Source organism: Mobula hypostoma, chromosome 18 (assembly GCF_963921235.1).
Source record: "Mobula hypostoma chromosome 18, sMobHyp1.1, whole genome shotgun sequence".
NCBI classification, from domain to species: Eukaryota; Metazoa; Chordata; class Chondrichthyes; order Myliobatiformes; family Myliobatidae; genus Mobula; species Mobula hypostoma.
In genome coordinates this window covers 534,483-557,641 of record NC_086114.1, presented here as the reverse complement: position 1 = coordinate 557,641, position 23,159 = coordinate 534,483, and the positions used below count along the sequence as shown (strand labels likewise).

The following is a 23,159-nucleotide window of genomic DNA, read 5'->3' as shown; positions in this document are numbered from 1 at the left end:
TGAAGCTGAATTCTGGCAAAATTGTTTATGATAATGAATCATTTAATTATGCAAGATTACATAATTATACAGAGCAGCACACACAAAATGTTGGAGGAGCTCAGCAGATCAGGCAGGATTTATGGGAATGAATAATCAGACGTTGCGGGCTAAGACCCTTCATCAGGACTGGAAAGGAAAGGGGAAGAAGCCAGAATAAGATGGAATATGAGGTGTTGCTCCTCCCACCTGTGAGTAGCCTCATCATGGTAGTAGAGGAGGCCATGAACTGACATGTCAAAATGGGAATAGGCAATGGCTAGCCACTGGGAAATCCTGTGGGTGAACTCACAGAAAGCATCTGGACTGGATGGGGTACCTGGCCACGTACTAAAAACCTGTGCTGACCAACTGGCTGGTGTGTTCACTGAGATCTTTTAACCTCTTGCTTCTTGCTTCATCAGTGTGTGGTAGGCACCTGCTTCAAGCAGGCTTTGATCATGGTGGTGCCCAAGAAGAGTGTGGTGACCTGCTTGAATGACTATTGCCCAGTTGCACTTACATCGACTATGCTTTGAGAGGCTGATGATGAAACATATCAGCTCTCACCTGAGAGGTGACCACTGCGTTGTTTGCTTAGCCACCTGCTCTACATGCTTTGCACTTATGACTACGGCTAAGCACAGCTCCAATACCATATTCAAGTTTGCTGATGACACCACTGTTGTGAGCTGAATCAAAGGTGGCGATGAATCAGCTTGCAGGAGGGAGATTGAGTGGTGTCATAACAACAACCTCTCACTCAGTGTCAGCAAGACCAAGGAAAGAGGAACCAGGGGTCCATGAGCCAGTCCTCATTTAAGGATCAGAGGTGGAATAGGTTGGCAACTTTAAATTCTCGGGTGTTACTATTTCAGAGAATCTGTCGTGGATGTGGTACATAAGTGCAATTGTGAAGAAAACATGGCAGTGCCTCTACTTCCTTAGGGGTCTGCGGAGATTCAGCATGACATCTAAAACTTTGACAAACTTTTATAGGTGTGTATTAACTAGCTGCCTTACAGCCTGGCATGGAACACCAATGCCTTTGAATGGAAAATTCTACAAAAGGTAGTGTATTCGGCCCAGTACATAACAGGTAAAGCCCTCCCAACCACTGAGCGCATCTACATGAAATGCTGTCTTAGGAAAGCAGCATCCGTCATTAGAGATCGCCACCAAGTCCATGCTGTTTTTTCGTTGCTGCCATTAGGTAGAAGGTACGAAAGCCCCAGGACTCGTACCACCAGGTTCAAGCCCAGTTACTACCCCTCAACCATCAGGCTCTTGAAGAAAAGGGAATAACTACATTCACTTGACCATCCATTGAGATGTTCCCACAATCAATTATCTCACTTTAAGGACTCTATCTTATTATCTCATGTTCTTGTTATTTATTTATATTTGAATTTGCAGTCTGTTGTCTTCTGCACTCTAGTTACTATTCTATAGATTTGCCGAATATGCATGTAGGAAAATGAATCTGAGGGTTGTATCTTCGTCGGCATCCTTGTGTCTGGAGAGCTGCTGGTGTCACTTTTTCTGTTGGTTCTTGGGGTTCCAGACTTGGGGCTATTTGTACTCTATACAGCCCCTCTCTAGAGCGACCGCCACTTTCACAGCGGCTGCAGCTCTAGGTGATGTAGCTCTGGCTGTTCTTCTGCCGCTCTTATTGATGAGCATGTTGGTCCTTGCTATCTCAGCACGTTGTACACCACTTTTGACTGTGGCTCTCTATGCTGTCCGGTCTTCAACTGTTTCCTCCCATGTGCAAAGGTCGATGCCTCCCAGCTTCATGTCACGCTTGCAGGTATCTGTGTAATGGAGGCATAGTCTTACCCATGGGCAGTAACCCTCACTCAACTTGCCATGCAACATGTCCATGGGAGTGTATCCCTGGTCCATCTGTTTGACATGGTCCAACCATCTGGAGCATCTGTGGCTGAGTAGTGAGTGAATGCTGGAGTTGTCAGCCCACTGCAGAAACTCTGTATTGGTGATTCTGCCCTGCCAGGATATGTACAGGAGAGGCAGTGTAGGTGGAATCAGTTTAGCCTCTTCACTTGGCCACTGTATGGTGTCCAATCCTTGCTGGTGTAGAGGAATGTGCTGAGCACACACGCAATTTGGTTGCCTTTGTCAGATGTCTATTGTTCCACACTCTTGTTCAGTCTGGCCATGACAACTGCAACTTTGGCTATCCTGTTGTTCACCTCTGCTTTAAGAGACAGGGAGCTGCTGATGGTCGACGCAAGATAGGTGAAGGAGTTGACTACATCAAGAGAACAGCCATCAACAGTTCTGTTTGGGCGAAATTCTGCACCCTTGGCCATGATGTTTGTCTTCTGCAGACTGATGGCTAACCCAGACTTCTTGCAGATATTGGCGAAGCGGTTAATCAATTGTTGGAGTCTGCCTTCAGTGTGTGATGTCAATTCTGCATCATTTGTAAACAGCATCTTGTGGATGAGGGCTGCCCTAACTTTGGTTTTGGTGTACAAGCAAACGATGCTGAACAGCTTGCCATCAGCTCTTGTGTGAAGGTAGATGCCTTCAGTGCAGTCTGTAAAAGCATAGTGAAGGAGCATTGAGAAGAAGATTCCAAAGTGGGTTGGTGCCAGGACACAACCTTGTTTCACGCTGCTGCTCATTGGAAAGGTATCAGAAGTTGCACCCTTGAAGCAGACAGTGCTGTGCATATCCTTATGGAAGGATATGATCCTGCACAGTCTGGGGGGGGAGCAGGGTGGCAGCCAATCTCCAATCTTTAGCAGCAGGTTGAAGAGTCCTCTTCTGCTGATGAGGTCAAAAACCTTGGTCTATTCAATGAAGGCTGTGTACGGTGGCTTTTGCTCTCGACACCTCTTCTGCAGCTGGTGCAGTGAGAAGATTATGTCCACTGTATTTCTGCTTGCTCTGAACCCGCACTGGGACTCTGGATGTAAAGCTGTGAAGTTGTGCCAAGACAACGTGGGTTAACACCTTCCTCACAATACTACGGAGAGAGATGCCACAGTAGTTGTTACAATCACTGGGGTCTGTTGCTGACTTGATGCTGTCAAACATCCCTCTTGCATTTCTGCTTTTCAGCAGTTGATTGGATTTTGCTGCACAAATTCAGCCTGTAGTTGTTTGCACAACATTGGGCAATTTGCTGCACCTTGTATCTAGCAGTGTGGGCATGTGGCCAAGTGGTTAAGGCATTGGACTAGCGACCTGAAGGTCGTGAGTTTGAGCCCCAGCCAAGGCAGCGTGTTGTGTCCTTGAGCAAGGCACTTAATCACACATTGCTCTGCAACGACACTGGTGCCAAGCTGTATCGGTCCTAATGCCCTTCCCTTGGACAACATTGGTGTTGTGGAGAGGGGAGACTTGCAGCATGGGCAACTGCCGGTCTTCCATACAACCTTGCCCAGGCCTGCACCCTGGAGAGTGAAGACTTTCCAGGTGCAGATCCATGGTCTCGCAAGACTAACGGATGCCTTTACCTGTATCTAGCAGCCCTGAAGGCACAGCATGTGCTGGTGCAGGGGTTTTGCTTATAGGCCAGCAGGGCTTTCATCTTGGCTTCAGTTATTGCTCTATTTTTTCCCAGTGTGCTTGGTACCACTCTGCGTTCTTGTGCTCTTTTCCCCAAATGCTGAGCTGTAGATGACATCATGGAGTTGCAACCACTTGGAGTCAATAGAGGTACTGTCATTAGAACTGTTCTTCATTATAGCTTCAAAGGCGTTGGTGAACTGTTATACTCTGTCAGAGTTCAATGTACAGCAGGTGTTGATGCAAGATCAGCTCTTGGTCTTGGAACGGTGGAGTCTCTTTAGCATCAGCCCCACCCTGCTGACAACAAAGGAGTGGTCTGCACTATGCACTATGGTCCTTGCGCCTGGTGACGATAATGTCGAGCTGATGCCAGTGGTGGGACCGTGGATGTCTCCAGGAGACTTTGTGCCATTCTTTACACTGAAAATAAGTGTTGGTGATGCAGTGTCCATGATGGCAGCATAGCTCTAGTAGTCTTTACCCATTTTCGTTTATCTTGCTGATGCCACGATAGCCAAAGCAAGAAGGCCGTGCTTTGTGGTCAGCTCCAACCCTAGCATTGAAGTCTCCCAGAAGATACAGTTCTTCAGTGCTTGGGATTCTGGATATTGACTCATCCAGGGCCTCATATTACTGGTCTTTAACCTCTGGTGAAGAACAAAGTGTGGGGTTTAGATGCACAGGAGGTTTACGAGCCCAGAAAGTGACAATAAGTGGAGAGCAAGGATCCTTTTTGTTCTGCCAGTTAGTAGTTCCAGGGTAGCGATGTTGGAGTTCTTCACTGCAAAATCAACCCCATACTGCTTTGGGTCTTCATGAGGGAGACCCTGCCAGAAGAAGGTGTAATTGGACTCTGATGGAACCATTATCCACCAAACAGGTCTCCTGGAGAAAAGCAATGTCAATGTTAAGCCGAGTGAGTTCCCTGTCAATGACTGCTGCTTTGCAGGCATCGTCGAGCTGTTGAAGGTTGTCAGTCAGTCCGGGATACGTGGTTGGGATGTTCCAGCTTGTGAGGCTAAAAGCTGGGGTCTTCCTAGTTTAGTCCTTCTACCTGGTACGGACTCACAGCTTGTTGAGGTGAACTCTGAGCCCTACTCACTTAAGTGAGGCAGCACCTTACTGGCTGAGGGTTGTCCAACGTGAAGAGGGCATTAGCTGTCTAGTGAGATGTGATGATCTTTCCCACCACCAGAAGTGGCACCGGCGCTCATTTCCTACACAAATCGGATGAGCTCATAACCAGTAACTTCCACCACCTGCGTAGTGCCGATATCTTGTAACATCGAAGGAGTTTCCTTGTGGAAATACTAACTTAGAACACCAGAGTGACTTAGGAGTTTATTAACATGATATCATGGAGAGTCTGCAGCAGTCTCCACCGCCACCAGCTCTGATTTTTAGGTTATACAGAGCTCATATTTATACAGCAAGATAAACAACTTAACATAACTTTGTTCAGCATCCCACAGTCAGTTCATGTTCAATTGTTTAAAAGACATGTCAATTATTTTTCAGCGCGAGTCTAACAGTCCTCTTTTTGTTCCCCGTTATCAGGACACTCATAATTGATCCACCCGGACGCATCCTCCCTCCTGGTTCCAGGGCCCTAGTATCTTGTTTATTTGAGTTCCTGGTACTATACTTACCATCCAAGCTTATTTTCGACTTGCATCAGCAGTCTTAAGTCCAGCTGCTCCAGAACGGTCCAGTATCCCATCATACACTAGTTTTAACCATTTTCACTGCAGTCCTCTCCATAGTAGCGTGGGCCTGGACGAGGGGATATGGAGATCTTGGGTGCCCTGATGTCAAGACCCCACTCTTGGCGTTGCTGGCAGTGTCAAACGGAAAGGAAGAATCAATACAGTTGGTGCCAGTGCAGCTGCAGGAGTTGCCGGAAGGTGACATAGTAAGCCATCCATCCGCCTTAGGACTGCACTCTGGATTTTCTGTAGGGATTTATTCCCTTAGCTTTTGCCTTTCCCAAGGCACACACAAGGCAGTGCGACTATTTATAGCTTTTATGGTGCCGCTGGTGATGATTCCCTTGGCTGTTCCTCCATAACTTCCGGAAACTTACTAGTCTCATGAAGATTTGGTCCAGAATTCTTCAACTCCTGGAGTGACAAGGCTGTTGGAGGTGTAGGTGCCGCGCACCGGCACCACCTCCCAGCCAAGCCCCAAGTCCGGGTTGGCCCCACCACAGGATCTCCACATCCTCCTACTGGCCGGTCAGCTGCATCCTTCGCCAGGCTGACTGGATTGGGGCCTGGGCTGACAAACCCATCTTGTGGGTGTATATGGTGACGTATATATACTTTGATAATAAAAATTTACTTTGGACAAAGTGGTCCCCCAATCTAGGTTGGAAGAGCAACATATTCCATGGGTAGCCTTCAACCTGATGGGATGAGTCTTGATTTTTTTCCAACTTCCGGTAATTTTTCCTCTTCCCCTTCCCTTTCTCCTTGTTCACTTTCCTCTCTTATCAGATCTCTTTTTTTCTTTAGCCCTTTTTCCACCTATTACCTCCCAGCTTCTTACTTTATACCCCTCCACCACCCACCTGAATTTGCCTTCAACTTCTAGCTTGTACTCCTTGCCCTCCTCCACCTTCATTTATCCCCTCTTGTTCAATCCCTTCCCACCTATGTTCATGACACTTCTCACGCTCTGAATTTTTTCAATGATTTTACACTCTGAATTTTTTCAATGATTTTAAGTTCCCTGGCCCCCACCGCTTCATTTTCACCGTGGATGTCCAGTCCCTATTTACCTCCATCCCCCACCAGGAAGGTCTCAAAGCTCTCCGCTTCTTTTTGGATTCCAGACCTAACCAGTGTAGTAAGTAGTGAGGCCCTGGATCATATGCATAATATGACAGAGGATGGATGGATGGGTGCTACCTGATCTGCCGAGTTCCTCCAGAATTTTGTGTGTGTTGCTTTGGATTTCCAACATCTGCAGAATTTCTTGTGTTTATATTTTGCTCTTCCACCATGAAGTCTATTGTAAGGGTGCCTAACATGAAGAAGTTTAAATCTTCTCTTCGACAGTTCAGCGAGACCCTCTCTCAGTGCTCCCCTTTTGTGATCTGTACTGCCCTCCAACTTGTTGACCATGTGCTGACCCAGAAAAATGTGCTTCTCCCCCTCCCCTCGTCTATTCTCCACCGGCCTCTTACCTCTTCTCACCTGCCTATTGCCTCTCCCTGGTGCCCCTCCTCATTCCCTTTCTCCTATGATCCATTCTCCTCTCCTATCAGATTCCTTCCTCTCTAGCCCTTTACCTTTCCAACCCACCTGGCTTCACCTATGAATTTCTAGCTATCCTTCTCCCATCACCCTTTCAGCTTTTTATTCTGGCACCTTGCCCCTTCCTTTCCAATCCTGAAGAAGGGTCTCAACCCAAAACATTGACTGTTCATTTCCATAGAAACCATAGAAAAACGACAGCACAGAAACAGGCCTTTTGGCCCTTCTTGGCTGTGCCAAACCATTTACTGCCTAGTCCCACTGACCTGCACACGGATCATATCCCTCCATACACCTCCCATCCATGTATCTGTCCAATTTATTCTTAAATGTTAAAAAAGAACCTGCATTTACCACCTCGTCTGGCAGCTCATTCCATACTCCCACCAGTCTCTGTGTGAAGAAGTCCCCCCCTAATGTTCCCTTTATACTTTTCCCCCCTCACCCTTAACCCATGTCCTTTGGTTTTTTTCTCCCCTTGCCTCAGTGGAAAAAGCCTGCTTGCATTCACTCTATACCCATCATAATTTTATACACCGCTATCAAATCTCCCCTCATTTTTCTACGCTCCAGGGAATGAAGTCCTAACCTATTCAACCTTTCCCTGTAACTGAGTTTCTCAAGTCCCGGCAACATCCTTGTAAACCTTCTCTGCACTCTTTCAACCTTATTTATATCCTTCCTGTAATTTGGTGACCAAAACTGAACACAATACTCCAGATTCGGCCTCACCAATGCCTTATACAACCTCATCATAACATTCAAGCTCTTATACTCAGTACTTTGATTAATACAGGCCAATGTACCAAAAGCTCTCTTTACGACCGTATCTACCTGTGACGCCACTTTTAGGGAATTTTGTATCTGTATTCCCAGATCCCTCTGTTCCACTGCACTCCTCAGTGCCTTACCATTAACCCTGTATGTTCTACCTTGGTTTGTCCTTCCAACATGCAATACCTCACACTTGTCTGTATTAAACTCCATCTGCCATTTTTCAGCCTATTTTTCCAGCTGGTCCAAGTCCCACTGCAGGCTCTGAAAACCTTCGTCACTGTCTACTACACCTCCAGTCTTTATATCATCATCCAATTTACCACATTATCATCCAGATCATTGATATAGATGACAAATAACAATGGACCCAGCACTGATCCCTGTGGCACACCACTAGTCACAGGCCTCCACTCGGAGAAGCAATTCTCTACTACCACTCTTTGGCTTTTTCCATTGAGGCAATGTCTAATCCAATTTACCACCTCTCCATGTATACCTAGCGAATGAATTTTCCTAACTAACCTCCCATGTGGGACCTTGTCAAAGGCCTTACTGAAGTCCATGTAGACAATATCCACTGCCTTCCCTTCATCCCCTTTCCTGGTAACCTCCTCGAAAAACTCCAATAGATTGGTCAAACATGACCTACCATGCACAAAGCCATGTTGACTCTCCTTAATAAGTCCCTGTCTATCCAAATGCTTGTAGATTCTGCCTCTTAGTACTCCCTTCAATAACTTACCTACTACCGACATTAAACTTACCAGCCTATAATTTCCCGGATTACTTTTCGATGCTTTTTTAAACAATGGAACAACATGAGCCACTCTCCAATCCTCCGGCACCTCACCTGTAGACAGCGACATTTTAAATATTTCTGCCAGGGCCCCTGTAATTTCAACACTAGTCTCCTTCAAGGTCCGAGGGAACACCCTGTCAGGTCCCGGGGATTTATCCACTTTAATTTTCCTCAAGACAGCAAGCACCTCCTCCTTTTAAATCTGTACAGTTTCCATGATCTCACTACTTGTTTCCCTTAATTCCATAGACTTCATGCCAATTTCTTAGTAAATACAGATGCAAAAACCTATTTAAGATCTCCCCCATTTCCTTTGGTTCCGCACATAGCCAACCACTCTGATCTTCAAGAGGACCAATTTTATCCTTTACAATCCTTTTGCTCTTAATATACCTGTAAAAGCTCTTTGGATTATCCTTCACTTTGACTGCCAAGGCAACCTCGTCTTCTTTTAGCCCTCCTGATTTCTTTCGTAAGTATTTTCTTGCACTTCTTATACTCCTCAAGCACCTTATTTACTCCCTGCTTCCTGTACATGTCATACAACTCCCTCTTCTTCTTTATCAGAGTTGCAATATCCCTTGAGAACCAAGGTTCCTTATTCCTATTCACTTTGCCTTTAATCTTGACAGGAACATACAAACTCTGTACTCTCAAAATTTCTGCTTTGAAGGCTTCCCACCTACCGATCACATCTTTGCCAGAGAACAACCTGTCTCAATCCACGCTTTTTAGATCCTTTCTCATTTCTTCAAATTTGGCCTTCTTCCAGTTCAGAACCTCAACCCTACGACCAGATCTATCCTTGTCCATGATCAAGTTGAAACTAATGGTGTTATGATCACTGGAACCAAAGTGCTCCCCTACATAGACTTCCGTCACTTGTCCTAACCTGTTTCCTAACAGGAGATCCAATATTGCATCCCCTCTAGTTGGTCCCTCTATATATTGATTTAGAAAACTTTCCTGAACACATTTTACAAACTCTAAACCATCTAGACCCCTAACAGTATGGGAGTCCCAATCAATATATGGAAAATTAAAATCCCCCACCACCACAACTTTATGTTTCCTGCAGTTGCCTGCTATCTCTCTGCAGATTTGCTCTTCCAATTCTCATTGACTATTGGGTGGTCTGCAATACAATCCCACTAATATGGCTGTACCTTTCCTGTTTTTTAGCTCCATCCATAAGGACTCAGTAGACAAGCCCTCTAATCTGTCCTGCCTGAGCGCTGCTGTAATATTTTCCCTAACAAGCAATGCCTCTCCCCCACCTTTCATTCCTCTGCCTCGATCACATCTGAAACATCGGAACCCTGGAATATTAAGCTGCCAGTCCTGCCCCTCCTGTAGCCGAGTTTCACTAATTGCTATAACGTCATAATTCGACGTGTCAATCCACGCCCTCAACTCATCCGCCTTCCCCGCAATACTCCTAGCATTGAAATACATACACCTCAGAAGATTTTTTACCACCACTCACAAACCTTTCTATTAGCGGATTTGCTTGAACTTTTAACATCATTTATTTTCACCCCAGCCACACTGTCAGCTCTGGCACTCTGGTTCCCATCCCCCTGCAAATCTAGTTTAAAGCCTCCCCAATAGCACTAACAAACCTCCCTGAAAGGATATTGGTCCCCCTGTAGTTCAAGTGTAACCCGTCTGTCTTGTACAGGTCCCACCTGCTCCAGAAGAGGTCCCAATGATCCTGAAATCTGAATCCCTGCCCCCTACACCAGTTCCTCAGCCACTTGTTCATCCTCTAGAGCATCCTATTCCTACCCTCACTGGCACCTAGCACAGGTAGCAATCCTGAGATTACCACCCTTGAGGTCCTGCTTTTCAACTTCCTACCAAACTCTCTATACTCACTCTCCAGGACCTCCTCACTCTTCCTTGCTATGTCATTGGTACCGATGTGCACCACGACATCTGGCTGATCACCCTCCCGCTTCAAAATGTCATGCAATCGATCAGAGACATCCTTGACCCTGGCACCCAGGAGGCAACAAACCATCCTGGATTCTCTGTCACGACCACAGAACCTCCTATCTGCACCTCTAACTATCGAGACCCCTATTACTACCGCTCTTCTCTTTTTCCACCCTCCCTTCTGCACTGCAGAGCTAGACTCAGTGCCAGAGATCCGGCTACTGCAGCTTGTCCCAGGTAAGTCATCCCCCCCCAACAGTATCCAGTGCGGTATACTTGTTGAGGGGAATGGCCACAGGAGAACCCTGCTCTGCCTGCCCTTTCCTCTTCCCTCGCCTGACAGTGACCCAATTTCCTGCCCTCTGCTCCTTTGGCATAACTACCTCCCTGTAGCTACTATCTATAATCTCACTCTCCCGAATGATCCACAGGTCATCCAACTCCTGCTCCAGTTCCCTAACGCGGTTTGTTAGGAGCTGCAGCTGGATGCACTTCTTGCAGGTGTCGTTGTCAGGGACACCGGAGGGCTCTCTTACTTCCCACATCCTGCAAGAGGAGTATTCCAACATCCTGCCTGGCATTCTCTCTACTCTAAACAATCTGAACAAAAAAACTTACCAGAAACTACCCTGGCCTCTGCCTGTTCTCGCCGAAGCCTGTTGAGCCAAAGCCGTCCCACTCTGACGATGGCCACTGTATATGGTGGTCTGTTTTTAAACCTTGGCGTGCTACGTCACGTGCCTGCGCAGTGCAGACCCTTCTCCCTGAGCAGTGTTTAAAAAAAAATGACTTTTTCTACCCGATTTCTTCACTCCCTTCTTCTCAGCTGCTTGCTTCGACTGAAACTTCCATGGATTTCCATGGATACTGCCTGAGCTACTGAGTTCCTCCAGCATTTTGTGTGTATTGTTTATGAGGAAGGAGCTGTCTGCAGCCTTGCAACACATTAAGATGTGCAAATCTGTGTGGATCTTACGGGAGGCCACAAAGGAATTGAGACCCTTTTAGAGATGCTTGCTTTGTTTTAGCTAGAGGAATATGGCTAATGTTCCATTGTTCAAGAAGGCCAGGAAACTGCAGGCTGATGACCCTGACTTCAGTCGTAGGGAAGTCTGGGGTACAAAATCTGCCATTTCTTGGATACCCCGTGCCTGATCGGGAATATTCAGCATACTTCTGTGCATGGGAGGTCATGTCTAATGAATATTTTGGAGTTTCTTGATGAAATGAATTCTTGTTATTCTTTTGTTCAAGAAAGGGAGTAGGGATGATCCTGGGAATTGTAGAGCAGTGAGCCTTACTTCATTGGTGGACAAACTACTGAAGAGGATTTTTAGAAACAGGATTTACAAGTATTTGGGGAAGCATAGACTGATTAGGGATAGACAACTTGACTTTATAAGGGACAAATTATTGAATCCCTTGAGGATATGATAAAGCCCATTGATGAAGACAGACCAGTGAATATGGTGTATAAAGATTTTAGTAAGGCATTTGGTAAGGTTCTCAATGGTAGGCTAATTGAGAAAATCAGGAGGTACGGGATCCAGGGAAACTTGGCTGTGTGGATTCAGAATTGGCTTGCCCATTTGTAGTAGACAGAGAGCATTCTGCCTGAAAGTTGGTGACCAGGGATGTTCTGCAGGGATTTTGGGACCATCTCATGAGAAAGTGGAAGAGTGGGTTAGTAAGTTTGCATTAGGGTTAGGATTAACACGAAGGTCAGTGGAGTTGTGAATAGTGTGGAGAGTTGTTGTAGGTTGCATTGGGACATTGACAGAATGCAGAGCCGGGCTAAGAAGTGGCAGATGGAGTTCTCCCTGAAAAAGTGTGAAGTAATTCACTTTAGGAGGTCAAATTTGAAGGCAGAGTACAGGGTTCATGCCAGGCAGTGTAGAGGAACAGGGATCTTGGAGTTCACATCCTTAGATCCCTCAAGTTGACACAGAAGTCGATAGGGTTAGGGTTGGTGGTGTGTTTGCCTTCATTAGTCCGGAGATTGAGCGTAAGAGCCACGAGGTAATAATGCAGCTCTATAAAATCCTAGTTAGGCTATGTTGTAGTGTGGATGAAATTACCGGAGAGACAGAGTCACTGGTCGATACAAAGCAGCTTCTTTATTCGACACAAGGTACAGCAGGCGTCTCGAGACGCTTTCCGCAGAAAGGTCTGCTAGCTAAATGTGGGCTTGATATTTATATGCTAAACGCAAAGGCAATTGCTACTTAAAAAGTTATAGACAATGCTTCCTTTTGAAGCTACGTACAAAATCTCACACCATCCTTTCCTTCCGACGCCAACATGTCTGGGTTGGTATCTACAGCCTTTAGGAATGTAAGTTAAGTCTACAATACATTTATTTGGCATTTCCTGTGCTAACATAGAAGACAATTAATACAATTAATATTTATGATGTATAGGTGATACTGCCTTCGAAACTACAGTATCAGGTCAAACTACCAGAAGTATCTGGTATTCACACCTTTTAGGAAGCCCATTGTGGTGGACTCAATCCACAGTCCTTTGTCAAACAGTTAAAATAGAAGTCTGGTGGCCAAAGTCATTTAAGTGTAAACAAATCATCTACCCAAAAAGAAAACAACAGGAATTCTGCAGATGCTGGAAATTCAAGCAACACACATAAAAGTTGCTGGTGAACGCAGCAGGCCAGGCAGCATCTCTAGGAAGAGGTGCAGTCGACGTTTCAGGCCGAGACCCTTCGTTGGGACTAACTGAAGGAAGAGGACTAATTGTGTCCTGACGAAGGGTCTCGGCCTGAAACGTTGACTGCACCTCTTCCTAGAGATGCTGCCTGGCCTGCTGCGTTCACCAGCAACTTTTATGTGTGTTACCCAAAAAGAAATCCACTCTAACAGGCTACACTTGGGGTGTTATAAGCAATGCACACAAAATGGTGGAGAAACTCAACAGGCCAAGCAGCATCTATGGAAAAGGGTACATTTGACATTTCAGGCCGAGACCCTTCAGCAACACATGGCGTATTGTGTTCAGTTTTGATTGCCTCATTATAGGATGAATGTGAAAACTTTAGAGAGGGTGCAGAGGAGTTTTACCAGGATGCTGTATAGACTAGTGAACATGTCTATGAAGTAAGTTGATTGAGCTAAGGCTTTTCTAAAATGTCAGTAGATCTTAGTTATGAATGTTAATAATCTGAATCACTTTGTGTACTGTTTGATTATGTAGCAAATAATTCAAGTGCCAGCTGTCCATGCAACTGGCAGAGAAAAGCAAACATTTGGATTTAATTTAATAAAAATAAGTTCAATATGAACTTGAAATCTTCACTGGTTTTCTTCCAGGTTTGAAAGTGAATCGACTAGACATGTATGGGGAAAGATACAAGCCATTTAAAGGTGTGAAATATGTCACCAAAGCAGGAAAATTTCAGGTCAGAACATGAGGGATTTTAAAAAATTGCACCATATCAGGTATTCAATGAAAAATGTCAATGATTTTGGAAAATCTACATTATTTTTGAATCAGACAATTCCAAGATTTCCAAAGTATTCTAATGATAAACTGAAAGGCAAGACATGAAAGGAACTTATTCCATTGAATTTATAAACTGCCTTAATCTCAATATGATGTTAACTGAAATATGAAACTGGTTTTATTTGTAGGTATTGATTGCAATATTTCTAAAGGGCCATTGTTCATCTGTATTCATTCTCTTCATTAACCAGAACATGTACATTCAAATATTCTACTTGTTCTCTAAAACACAGATATTCAATCTTGTATCACCAACCTCTGATATTTGGTTGCTTCTGTACCTGACAAATACTAAATGAGTATATCTGTTATGTAGTAGTAAAGAACTTCGGAATTTCACGAATACTCAATAGCATTACTTGTCATTGCAATCATTATAAATAATTTTTTAGTGACAGTTTGTAATTGTATGGTTTAATTGTCTCAATAAAATTATGCTTCAATTTTCTTACTGCCTTTTATACCAAAAATGGTAAAAGTTATAGACTTTGTTTTGTAAAGACGTGAATCCTATATCTCATTTATAGGCAACAATACTGATCTTCACTCTCTTACAGCAGTCCTGATCTCCAGATTGAACTTGTCCTTTGCAACAAATTTTCAACTTTTCTTTCAAACATCAGTTGGTATTTGTGGGGCATGCTGCCAGGGGTGATAGTAGAGACTTAAACATTATCACACTTACGAAACTTAGAAGTCATAGTCATACTTTATTGATCCCGGGGGAAATTGGTTTTCGTTACAGTTGCACCATAAATAATAAATAGTAATAGTAATATTACTATTAGTAAATAGTAATAGTCATAGAAATAATAAATAGTAATAGAATAGTAATAGAAAATATTAATAAATAATTAATAGTAATATGTAAATTATGCCAGTAAATTATGAAATAAGTCCAGGACCAGCCTATCGGCTCAGGGTGTCTGACCCTCCAAGGGAGGAGTTGTAAAGTTTGTTGGCCACAGGCAGGAATGACTTCCTATGACGCTCTGTGCTGCATCTCGGTGGTATGAGTCTCTGGCTGAATGTACTCCTGTGCTCACCCAGTACATTATGTAGTGGATGGGAGACATTGACCAAGATGGCATGCAACTTAGACAGCATCCTCTTTTCAGACACCACCGTGAGAGAGTCCAGTTCCATCCCTACAGCATCACAGGCCTTACGAATGAGTTTGTTGATTCTGTTGGTGTCTGCTACCCTCAGCCTGTTGCCCCAGCACACAGCAGCAAACATGATAGCACTGGCCACCACAGACTCTTAGAACATCCTCAGCATGGTCCGGCGGATGTTAAAGGACCTCAGTCTCCTCAGGAAATAGAGACGGCTCTGACCCTTCTTATAGACAGCCTCAGTGTTCTTAGACCAGTCCAGTTTATTGTCAATAGAAAGGCACATTGATGATAGAAGTGTTGGAGGGAAGGCTTAGATTGATGTTAGAACATGGAACACTACAACACAGTATGGTTCTTTGACCCATGATGGGCCAATCAATAAAACAGATGATCTTGAAATTCAGCTGCAGATTGGCAAGTATGACGTTGTGGCCATCTCTGAAACTTGGCTAAAGGATGGCTGCCATTGGGAGCTGAACGTCCAAGGATATACTGTGTATCGGAGAGATAGGTTAGTAGGCAGAGAGGGTGGTGTAGCTCTGCGTATAAAAAAAAAAATTAAATCATTTGAAAGAGATGACATAGGATTGGAAGGTGTAGAGTCTCTGAGTTGAGTTAAGAAGTGGTAAGGGTAAAAGGACCCTAATGGCAGTTGTATACAGGCCTCCAAAGAGTAGCGGGGATGTGGATTACAAATTACGGCAGGACATAGAAAAGGTGTGTCAGAAAGGCAATGTCATGATAATCGTTGGAGATTTTAACATGAAAGTGGATGGGAAAACCAGGTCAGTACTGGACCTCAAGAGAGAGGAATTGTAGAATGTCTAAGGGATGGCTTTTTAGAAGTTTGTTGTTGAGCCCACTAGGGCATCGGCTGTCCTGGATTGGGTGTTGTGCAATGATCCAGAGGTGATAAGAGAGCAGGAGGTTAACAAACCCTTAGGGAACAGTGATCACAATATGATCGAGTTCATGTTGAAATTTGAGAGGGAAAAAATAAAATCCAATATGTTGGTATTTCAGTGGTATATGGGAAATTACAATGGCATGAGAGGGGAACTGGCTGAAGTTGACTGGAAATGGACATTTGCAGGAAGGTCAGCAGAGCAGCAATGGCTGGAGTTTCTACGAAAATGAGAGAAGTGCGAGACAGATGTATTCCAAATAAGAAAAAATTTTCAAAGGGAAGAAGGACACTACTGTGGCTGACAAGTGAAGTCAAAGCCAAAGTAAAAACAAAAGAGGGGACATACAAAGAAGCTAGAGCTCGTGGGAAGATAGAGGATTGGGAAGCTTTTAAAAACTTGGAAAGGAAACTAAGAAGGTTATCAGGAAGGAAAAGGTGACTTATGAAAGGAAGCTGGTGACTGATATCAAAGAAGATACTAAAAACTTTTTCAAGTATATAAAAGGTAGACGAAAGTTGAGGGTAGATATAGGACCAATACAAAATGACACTGGAGATATTGTAGTGAGAGATGCAGAGATGGCAGAGGGATTGAATGTGCATTTTGCATCAGTCTTCACAGGAGAAGAGTGTCAGGGAAGTGAAGTTTGTGCAGTGAAAATTATGACTGAGAAGGTGCTCAGGAAGCTTAATGGTCTGAGGGTGGATAAATCTTTTGGACCTGATGGAATACACCGTCAGGTTCTGAAGGAAGTAGCTAGAGAGATTGCGGAGGCATTAACGATGATCTTTCAAGAATTGATAGATTCTGGCATTGTACTGGGTGACTGGAAATTTGCAAATGTTACTTCGCTATTTAAGAAGGGTGGCCGGCCGCAGAAAGGAAACTATAGACCTGTTAGCCTGACATCAGTGGTTGAGAAGTTGTTGGAATCGATTGTTAGGGATGAGATTACGGAGTACCTGGAGGCACATGACAAGATAGGCCAAAGCCAGCATGGTTTCCTGAAAGGAAAATCCTGCCTGACAGACCTACTGCAATTCTTTGAGGAAATTACAAGCAGGGTAGACAAAGGAGATGCAATAGATGTGGTTTACTTAGATTTTCAGAAGGCCTTTGACAAGGCGCCGCACGTGAGGCTGCTTTGCAAGATAAGAGCCCGTGGAATTACAGGGAATTTACTAGCGTGTGTGGAGCATTGGCTGATTGGCAGAAAACAGGGAGTGGGAATAAAGGGATCCTATTCTGGCTGGCTGCTGGTTACCAGTGGAGTTCCACAGAGGTCGGTGTTAGGACTGCTGTTCTTTACAATGTATGTCATTGATTTGGACTATGGGATTAATGGATTTGTGGCTAAATTTGCCGATGATACAAAGATAGGTGGAGGAGCGGGTAGTGTTGAGGAAAAAGAGAGCCTGCAGAGAGACTTAGATAGTTTAGGGGAATGGGCAAAGAAGTGGCAAATGAAATACAATGTTGAAAAGTGTATGGTCATGCACTTTGATGGAAGAAATAAATGGGCAGACTACTATCTAGAAGGGGAGAGAATTCAAAATGCAGAGATACAAAGGGACTTGGGAGTCCTTGTACAAGGTACCCTAAAAGTTAACCTTCAGGATGAGTCGGTTGTGAAGAAGGTGAATGCAATGTTGGCATTCATTTCTAGAGGTATAGAGTATAAGAGCAGGAATGTGATGTTGAGGCTCTATCAGGCACTCGTGAGACCACACTTGGGGTATTGTGTGCAGTCTTGGGCTCCTTATTTTGGAAAGGATATACTGACATGAAAAGGGGCAAATTCTTCCTCTGGAAGATCAGAATGGTAATCTCTGCATGGAGTCAAAAGATGTAGGGGAGATTTTTTTTTCAATCTGTATTTTTTCGGGAGGCAGATACGGACTCTATAGAAGTGAGGAAAAGCAGCAGTAAGGTCATAGACTATACAGATTACAGAGGAAGGGGTGGTGTTTGCTGTCTTGAGGTAAGGGATCTGGGAATACAGGTCCATAATTCATTGAAGGTGGTGACACAGGTAGATAGTGTTGTAAAAATAGCTGTTGGTGCATTGGCCTTCGTACAGGAAATTATTGATTACAGAAGATGGGATGTTATGTTGAAGTTGTATGAGATGTTAGTGAGGCCTTATTTACAGTATTATGTGCCGTTTTGGTCACCTACCTACAGGAAAGCTGTAAATAAGGTTGAAAGAGTACAGAGAAAATTTACAAGGATCTTGCTGGGGCTGGAAGATCTGAGCAATAAGGAAAGATTGAATAGGTTAGGACTTTATTCCTTGGAAAACAGAAGAATGAGGGAAGATTTGATAGACATAGAAAACTGATTATGCTTTTCCTACTGAGGTTGGTTGGAACTACAACTGGAGGTCATGGGCTATAGGTGAAAGGTAAAAAGTTTAGGAGAATACGAGGGGTAACTTCTTCACTCAGAGTTTTGAGCATGTGCAGTGAGCTGCCAGTGCAAGTGGTGCAAGTGAGCTTGATTTCAACATTTAAGGGAAGTTTGGATAGGTACATGGATAGCAGGGATTTGGAGGGCTATGGTCCTGGTGGTTGACGGGAGTATGCAGTTTAAATGGTTTGGCATGGACTAGATGGGCTGAAGGGCCTGTTTCTGTTCTGTATTTTTCTATGACTATTTGACTCTTTTTCTAATCCTTTCCATGTGTAACTCATACCAATTAATCGGCTCCATTAAGGTACATCATTCGAGGATGGGGTAAACTACATATCTCCTGTCCTATAAGAACAGAGTTTTTTCATTATTTTACCCTTGCTAAAGTGTTTCTCCTGTTTCTCAAGCTAAGCAGATAAACTCCAGACCCGGCATAGTTGTAGTTTGAAAGTAGTTTTATTATTGACCAACACGTTACAGTATGCAAGCAGTTGAGTAAAAAGACAAACAACAGGAATTCTGCAGATGCTGGAAATTCAAGCAACACACATCAAAGTTGCTGGTGAACGCAGCAGACCAGGCAGCATCTCTAGGAAGAGGTACAGTCAACGTTTCGAGCCGAGACCCTTCGTCAGGACTAACTGAAGGAAGAGTGAGTAAGGGATTTGAAAGTTGGAGGGGGAGGGGGAGATCCAAAATGATAGGAGAAGACAGGAGGGGGAGGGATGGAGCCAAGAGCTGGACAGGTGATAGGCAAAAGGGATACGAGTGGATCATGGGACAGGAGGTCCGGGAAGAAAGACAAGGAGGGGGCAGGGGGACCCAGAGGATAGGCAAGGGGTATATTCAGAGGGAAAGAGGGAGAAAAAGGAGAGTGAGAGAAAGAATGTGTGCATAAAAATAAGTAACAGATGGGGTACGAGGGGGAGGTGGGGCCTTAGCGGAAGTTAGAGAAGTCGATGTTCATGCCATCAGGTTGGAGGCTACCCAGACGGAATATAAGGTGTTGTTCCTCCAACCTGAGTGTGGCTTCATCTTTACAGTAGAGGAGGCCGTGGGCAGACATGTCAGAATGGGAATGGGATGTGGAATTAAAATGTGTGGCCACTGGGAGATCCTGCTTTCTCTGACGGACAGAGCGTAGATGTTCAGCAAAGCAGTCTCCCAGTCTGCGTAGGGGCCTCGCCAATATATAAAAGGCCACAGCGGGAGCACCGGACGCAGTATATCACCCCAGTCGACTCACAGGTGAAGTGTTGCCTCACCTGGAAGGACTGTTTGGGGCCCTGAATGGTGGTAAGGGAGGAAGTGTAAGGGCATGTGTAGCACTTGTTCCGCTTACACGGATAAGTGCCAGGAGGGAGATCAGTGGGGAGGGATGGGGGGGATGAATGGACAAGGGAGTTGTGTAGGGAGCAATCCCTGCGGAATGCAGAGGGGGGGGGAGGGAAAGATGTGCTTAGTGGTGGGATCCTGTTGGAGGTGGTGGAAGTTACGGAGAATAATATGTTGGACCCGGAGGCTGGTGGGGTGGTAGGTGAGGACCAGGGGAACCCTATTCCTAGTGGGTTGGTGGGAGGATGGAGTGAGAGCAGATGTACGTGAAATGGGGGAGATGCGTTTAAGAGCAGAGTTGATAGTGGAGGAAGGGAAGCCCCTTTCTTTAAAAAAGGAAGACATCTCCCTCGACCTAGAATGAAAAGCCTCATCCTGAGAGCAGATGCAGCGGAGACGGAGGAATTGCGAGAAGGGGATGGCGTTTTTGCAAAAGACAGGGTGAGAAGAGGAATAGTCCAGATAGCTGTGAGAGTCAGTAAGCTTATAGTAGACATCAGTGGATAAGCTGTCTCCAGAGACAGAGACAGAAAGATCTAGAAAGGGGAGGGAGGTGTCGGAAATGGACCAGGTAAACTTGAGGGCAGGGTGAAAGTTGGAGGCAAAGTTAATAAAGTCAACGAGTTCTGCATGCGTGCAGGAAGCAGCGCCAATGCAGTCGTCGATGTAGCGAAGGAAAAGTGGGGGACAGATACCAGAATAGGCACGGAACATAGATTGTTCCACAAAGCCAACAAAAAGGCAGGCATAGCTAGGACCCATACGGGTGCCCATAGCTACACCTTTAGTTTGGAGGAAGTGGGAGGAGCCAAAGGAGAAATTATTAAGAGTAAGGACTAATTCTGCTAGACGGAGCAGAGTGGTGGTAGAGGGGAACTGATTAGGTCTGGAATCCAAAAAGAAGTGTAGAGTTTTGAGACCTTCCTGATGGGGGATGGAAGTATATAAGGACTGGACATCCATGGTGGAATAAAGCGGTGGGGGCCAGGGAACTTCAAATCATCGAAAAGTTTAAGAGCGTGAGAAGTGTCACAAACATAGGTCGGAAGGGATTGAACAACGGGGGATAAAACCGTGTCGATGTATGCGGAAACGAGTTTGGTGGGGCAGGAGCAAGCTGAGAAGGTCGGCCAGAACAGGCAGGTTTGTGGATCTTGGGTAGGTGGTAGAAACGGGAAGTGCGGGGTGTGGGAACTATAAGGTTGGTAGCAGTGGATGGGAGATCCCCTGAGCGGATAAAGTCGGTGATGGTGTGGGAGACAATGGCCTGGTGCTCCTTAGTGGGGTCACGATCGAGGGATAAATAAGAGGAGGTATCTGCGAGTTGTCTCTGTGCCTCGGCAAGGTAGAGGTCAGTACGCCAGACTACAACAGCACCCCCCTTATCGGCGGGTTTAATAATAAGGTTAGGATTAGTGCGGAGGGAATGGAGAGCAGAGCGTTCCGAAGGAGTGAGGTTGGAATGGGGACAAGGTGTGGTGAAGTTGAGACAGTTGATGTCCTGTCGGCAATTAGTGATAAAGAGATCCAGAGCAGGCAGAAGACCAGAGCGGGGTGTCCATGAAGAAGAGGAGGGTTGAAGACGGGAGAAGGGGTCATCGGTGGGGGTGGAAGAGTCCTTGCCGAAGAAGTAAGCTCAGAGACGGAGACGGCGGAAGAAAAGTTCCGCATCGTGGCGAACACGGAACTCGCTGAGGTGTGGGCGAAGGGGGACAAACGCGAGGCCCTTACTGAGGACAGAGCGCTCTGCCTCAGACAGTTGAAGGTCGGAGGGGATGGTAAAGACCCGGCACGGATGAGAGCTGGGATCAGAGGGGGGGAGGGGGGAGGCTGGGGGTGTCAGTGGAGAGGGGAGGGTTGGGGTGAGAGGAAGATGGAGCCTCTGAGGGACCAGGAGTTGACGGTGGGATCTGAGGAAGACGGGGCTGCGGAGTGGTGGTGGGGGAAGGGGAGACGGGAGTCACAACAGCAGCACATAAAGACCCGGCCTGGAGTTCAAGGCTGGAGACGCAGTTGGTGGTTGCGCAATTGCTGTGAAGGTGTCCATGGTTGTTGCTGGAGTCCGGGTTTTGAATATGTCCTGAGGTGTTGGAGCCGCCGAGATCAATGGCAGGGGCCGCAATTTGAAGTTCATGCCTGCTAGCGTCGGGGCCGGCAGGCTCTGGAGTCCGTAGATGTAGGATCTTGCGATCTTTGCCTAACATAACAAAATCAAAAAAACGGCGATTGCAGGCGTTAATCCGACGGAGGATGAAATAATGGGTAGGACCATTACAGACGGCGAAGAAAGTGTCCCGAAGGTGTGGAAGGGTCTGGGAAAGGGACACCAAGTACCTCCTCATGGCGGAGAGCGTCGCCTTCAGAGCTTGACGGGAGAAGCGGCGAGAGGCAGAGTCAATAAAATGTGAGTACCTGGGATCCTCAGAAGGTCCAAATTGAGAGGCTTGGAAACGAATCCTAAAGCCAACTGGAGTAAGTTGGCGACGGAGGCACGTTCCAAGAAAGGATATATGGCTGTGATAGCGAGTCTGAGTCAAAGTGTGGTCGAAAAGTTGAAGAGCCGAAGAAATTGCAGATGGGGAGCAGTGAGAGATGGTTTCACCGAACTCCCGTCGAAGAGAGGATCTAAACTTCTTCGGTGTAGGCATCACCAGAAGAGGCTTCGCAGTAGTGAATATAACGCAAACAACAGGAATTCTGCAGATGCTGGAAATTCAAGCAACACACATCAAAGTTGCTGGTGAACGCAGCATGCCAGGCAGCATCTGTAGGAAGAGGTGCAGTCGACGTTTCAGTCCGAGACCCTTCGTCAGGACTAACTGAAGGAAGAGTGAGTAAGGGATTTGAAAGTTGGAGGGGGAGGGGGAGATCCAAATTGATAGGAGAAGACAGGAGGGGGAGGGATAGAGCCAAGAGCTGGACAGGTGATAGGCAAAAGGGGATACGAGAGGATCATGGGACAGGAGGTCCGGGAAGAAAGACGGGGGGGGGACCCAGAGGATGGGCGAGAGGTATATTCAGAGGGACGGACAGAGGGAGAAAAAGGAGAGTGAGAGAAAGAATGTGTGCATAAAAATAAGTAACAGATGGGGTACGAGGGGGAGGTGGGGCCTTAGCAGAAGTTAGAGAAGTCGATGTTCATGCCATCAGGTTGGAGGCTACCCAGACGGAATATAAGGTGTTGTTCCTCCAACCTGAGTGTGGCTTCATCTTTACAGTAGAGGAGGCCGTGGATAGACATGTCAGAATGGGAATGGGATGTGGAATTAAAATGTGTGGCCACTGGGAGATCCTGCTTTCTCTGACGGACAGAGCGTAGATGTTCAGCAAAGCGGTCTCCCAGTCTGCGTTGGGTCTCGCCAATATATAAAAGGCCACATCGGGAGCACCGGACGCAGTATATCACCCCAGTCGACTCACAGGTGAAGTGTTGCCTCACCTGGAAGGACTGTTTGGGGCCCTGAATGGTGGTAAGGGCGGAAGTGTAAGGGCATGTGTAGCACTTGTTCCGCTTACACGGATAAGTGCCAGGAGGGAG

General features: G+C 45.7%; 1 protein-coding gene across 1 annotated transcript in view; it reads left to right on the top strand.

Moving 5' to 3' along the window:
- LOC134358264 (AP-1 complex subunit mu) overlaps positions 1 to 14,215 on the top strand; it is a 30,882-nt gene extending 16,667 nt beyond the window's left edge. The window contains exon 8 of the mRNA XM_063070280.1: positions 13,656 to 14,215. Within this exon, the coding sequence (XP_062926350.1) occupies positions 13,656 to 13,756 (101 nt within the window). The 3' untranslated portion in view covers positions 13,757 to 14,215. The remainder of the gene's footprint in view (positions 1 to 13,655) is intronic.
- The last annotated feature ends 8,944 nt before the right edge of the window (positions 14,216 to 23,159 follow it).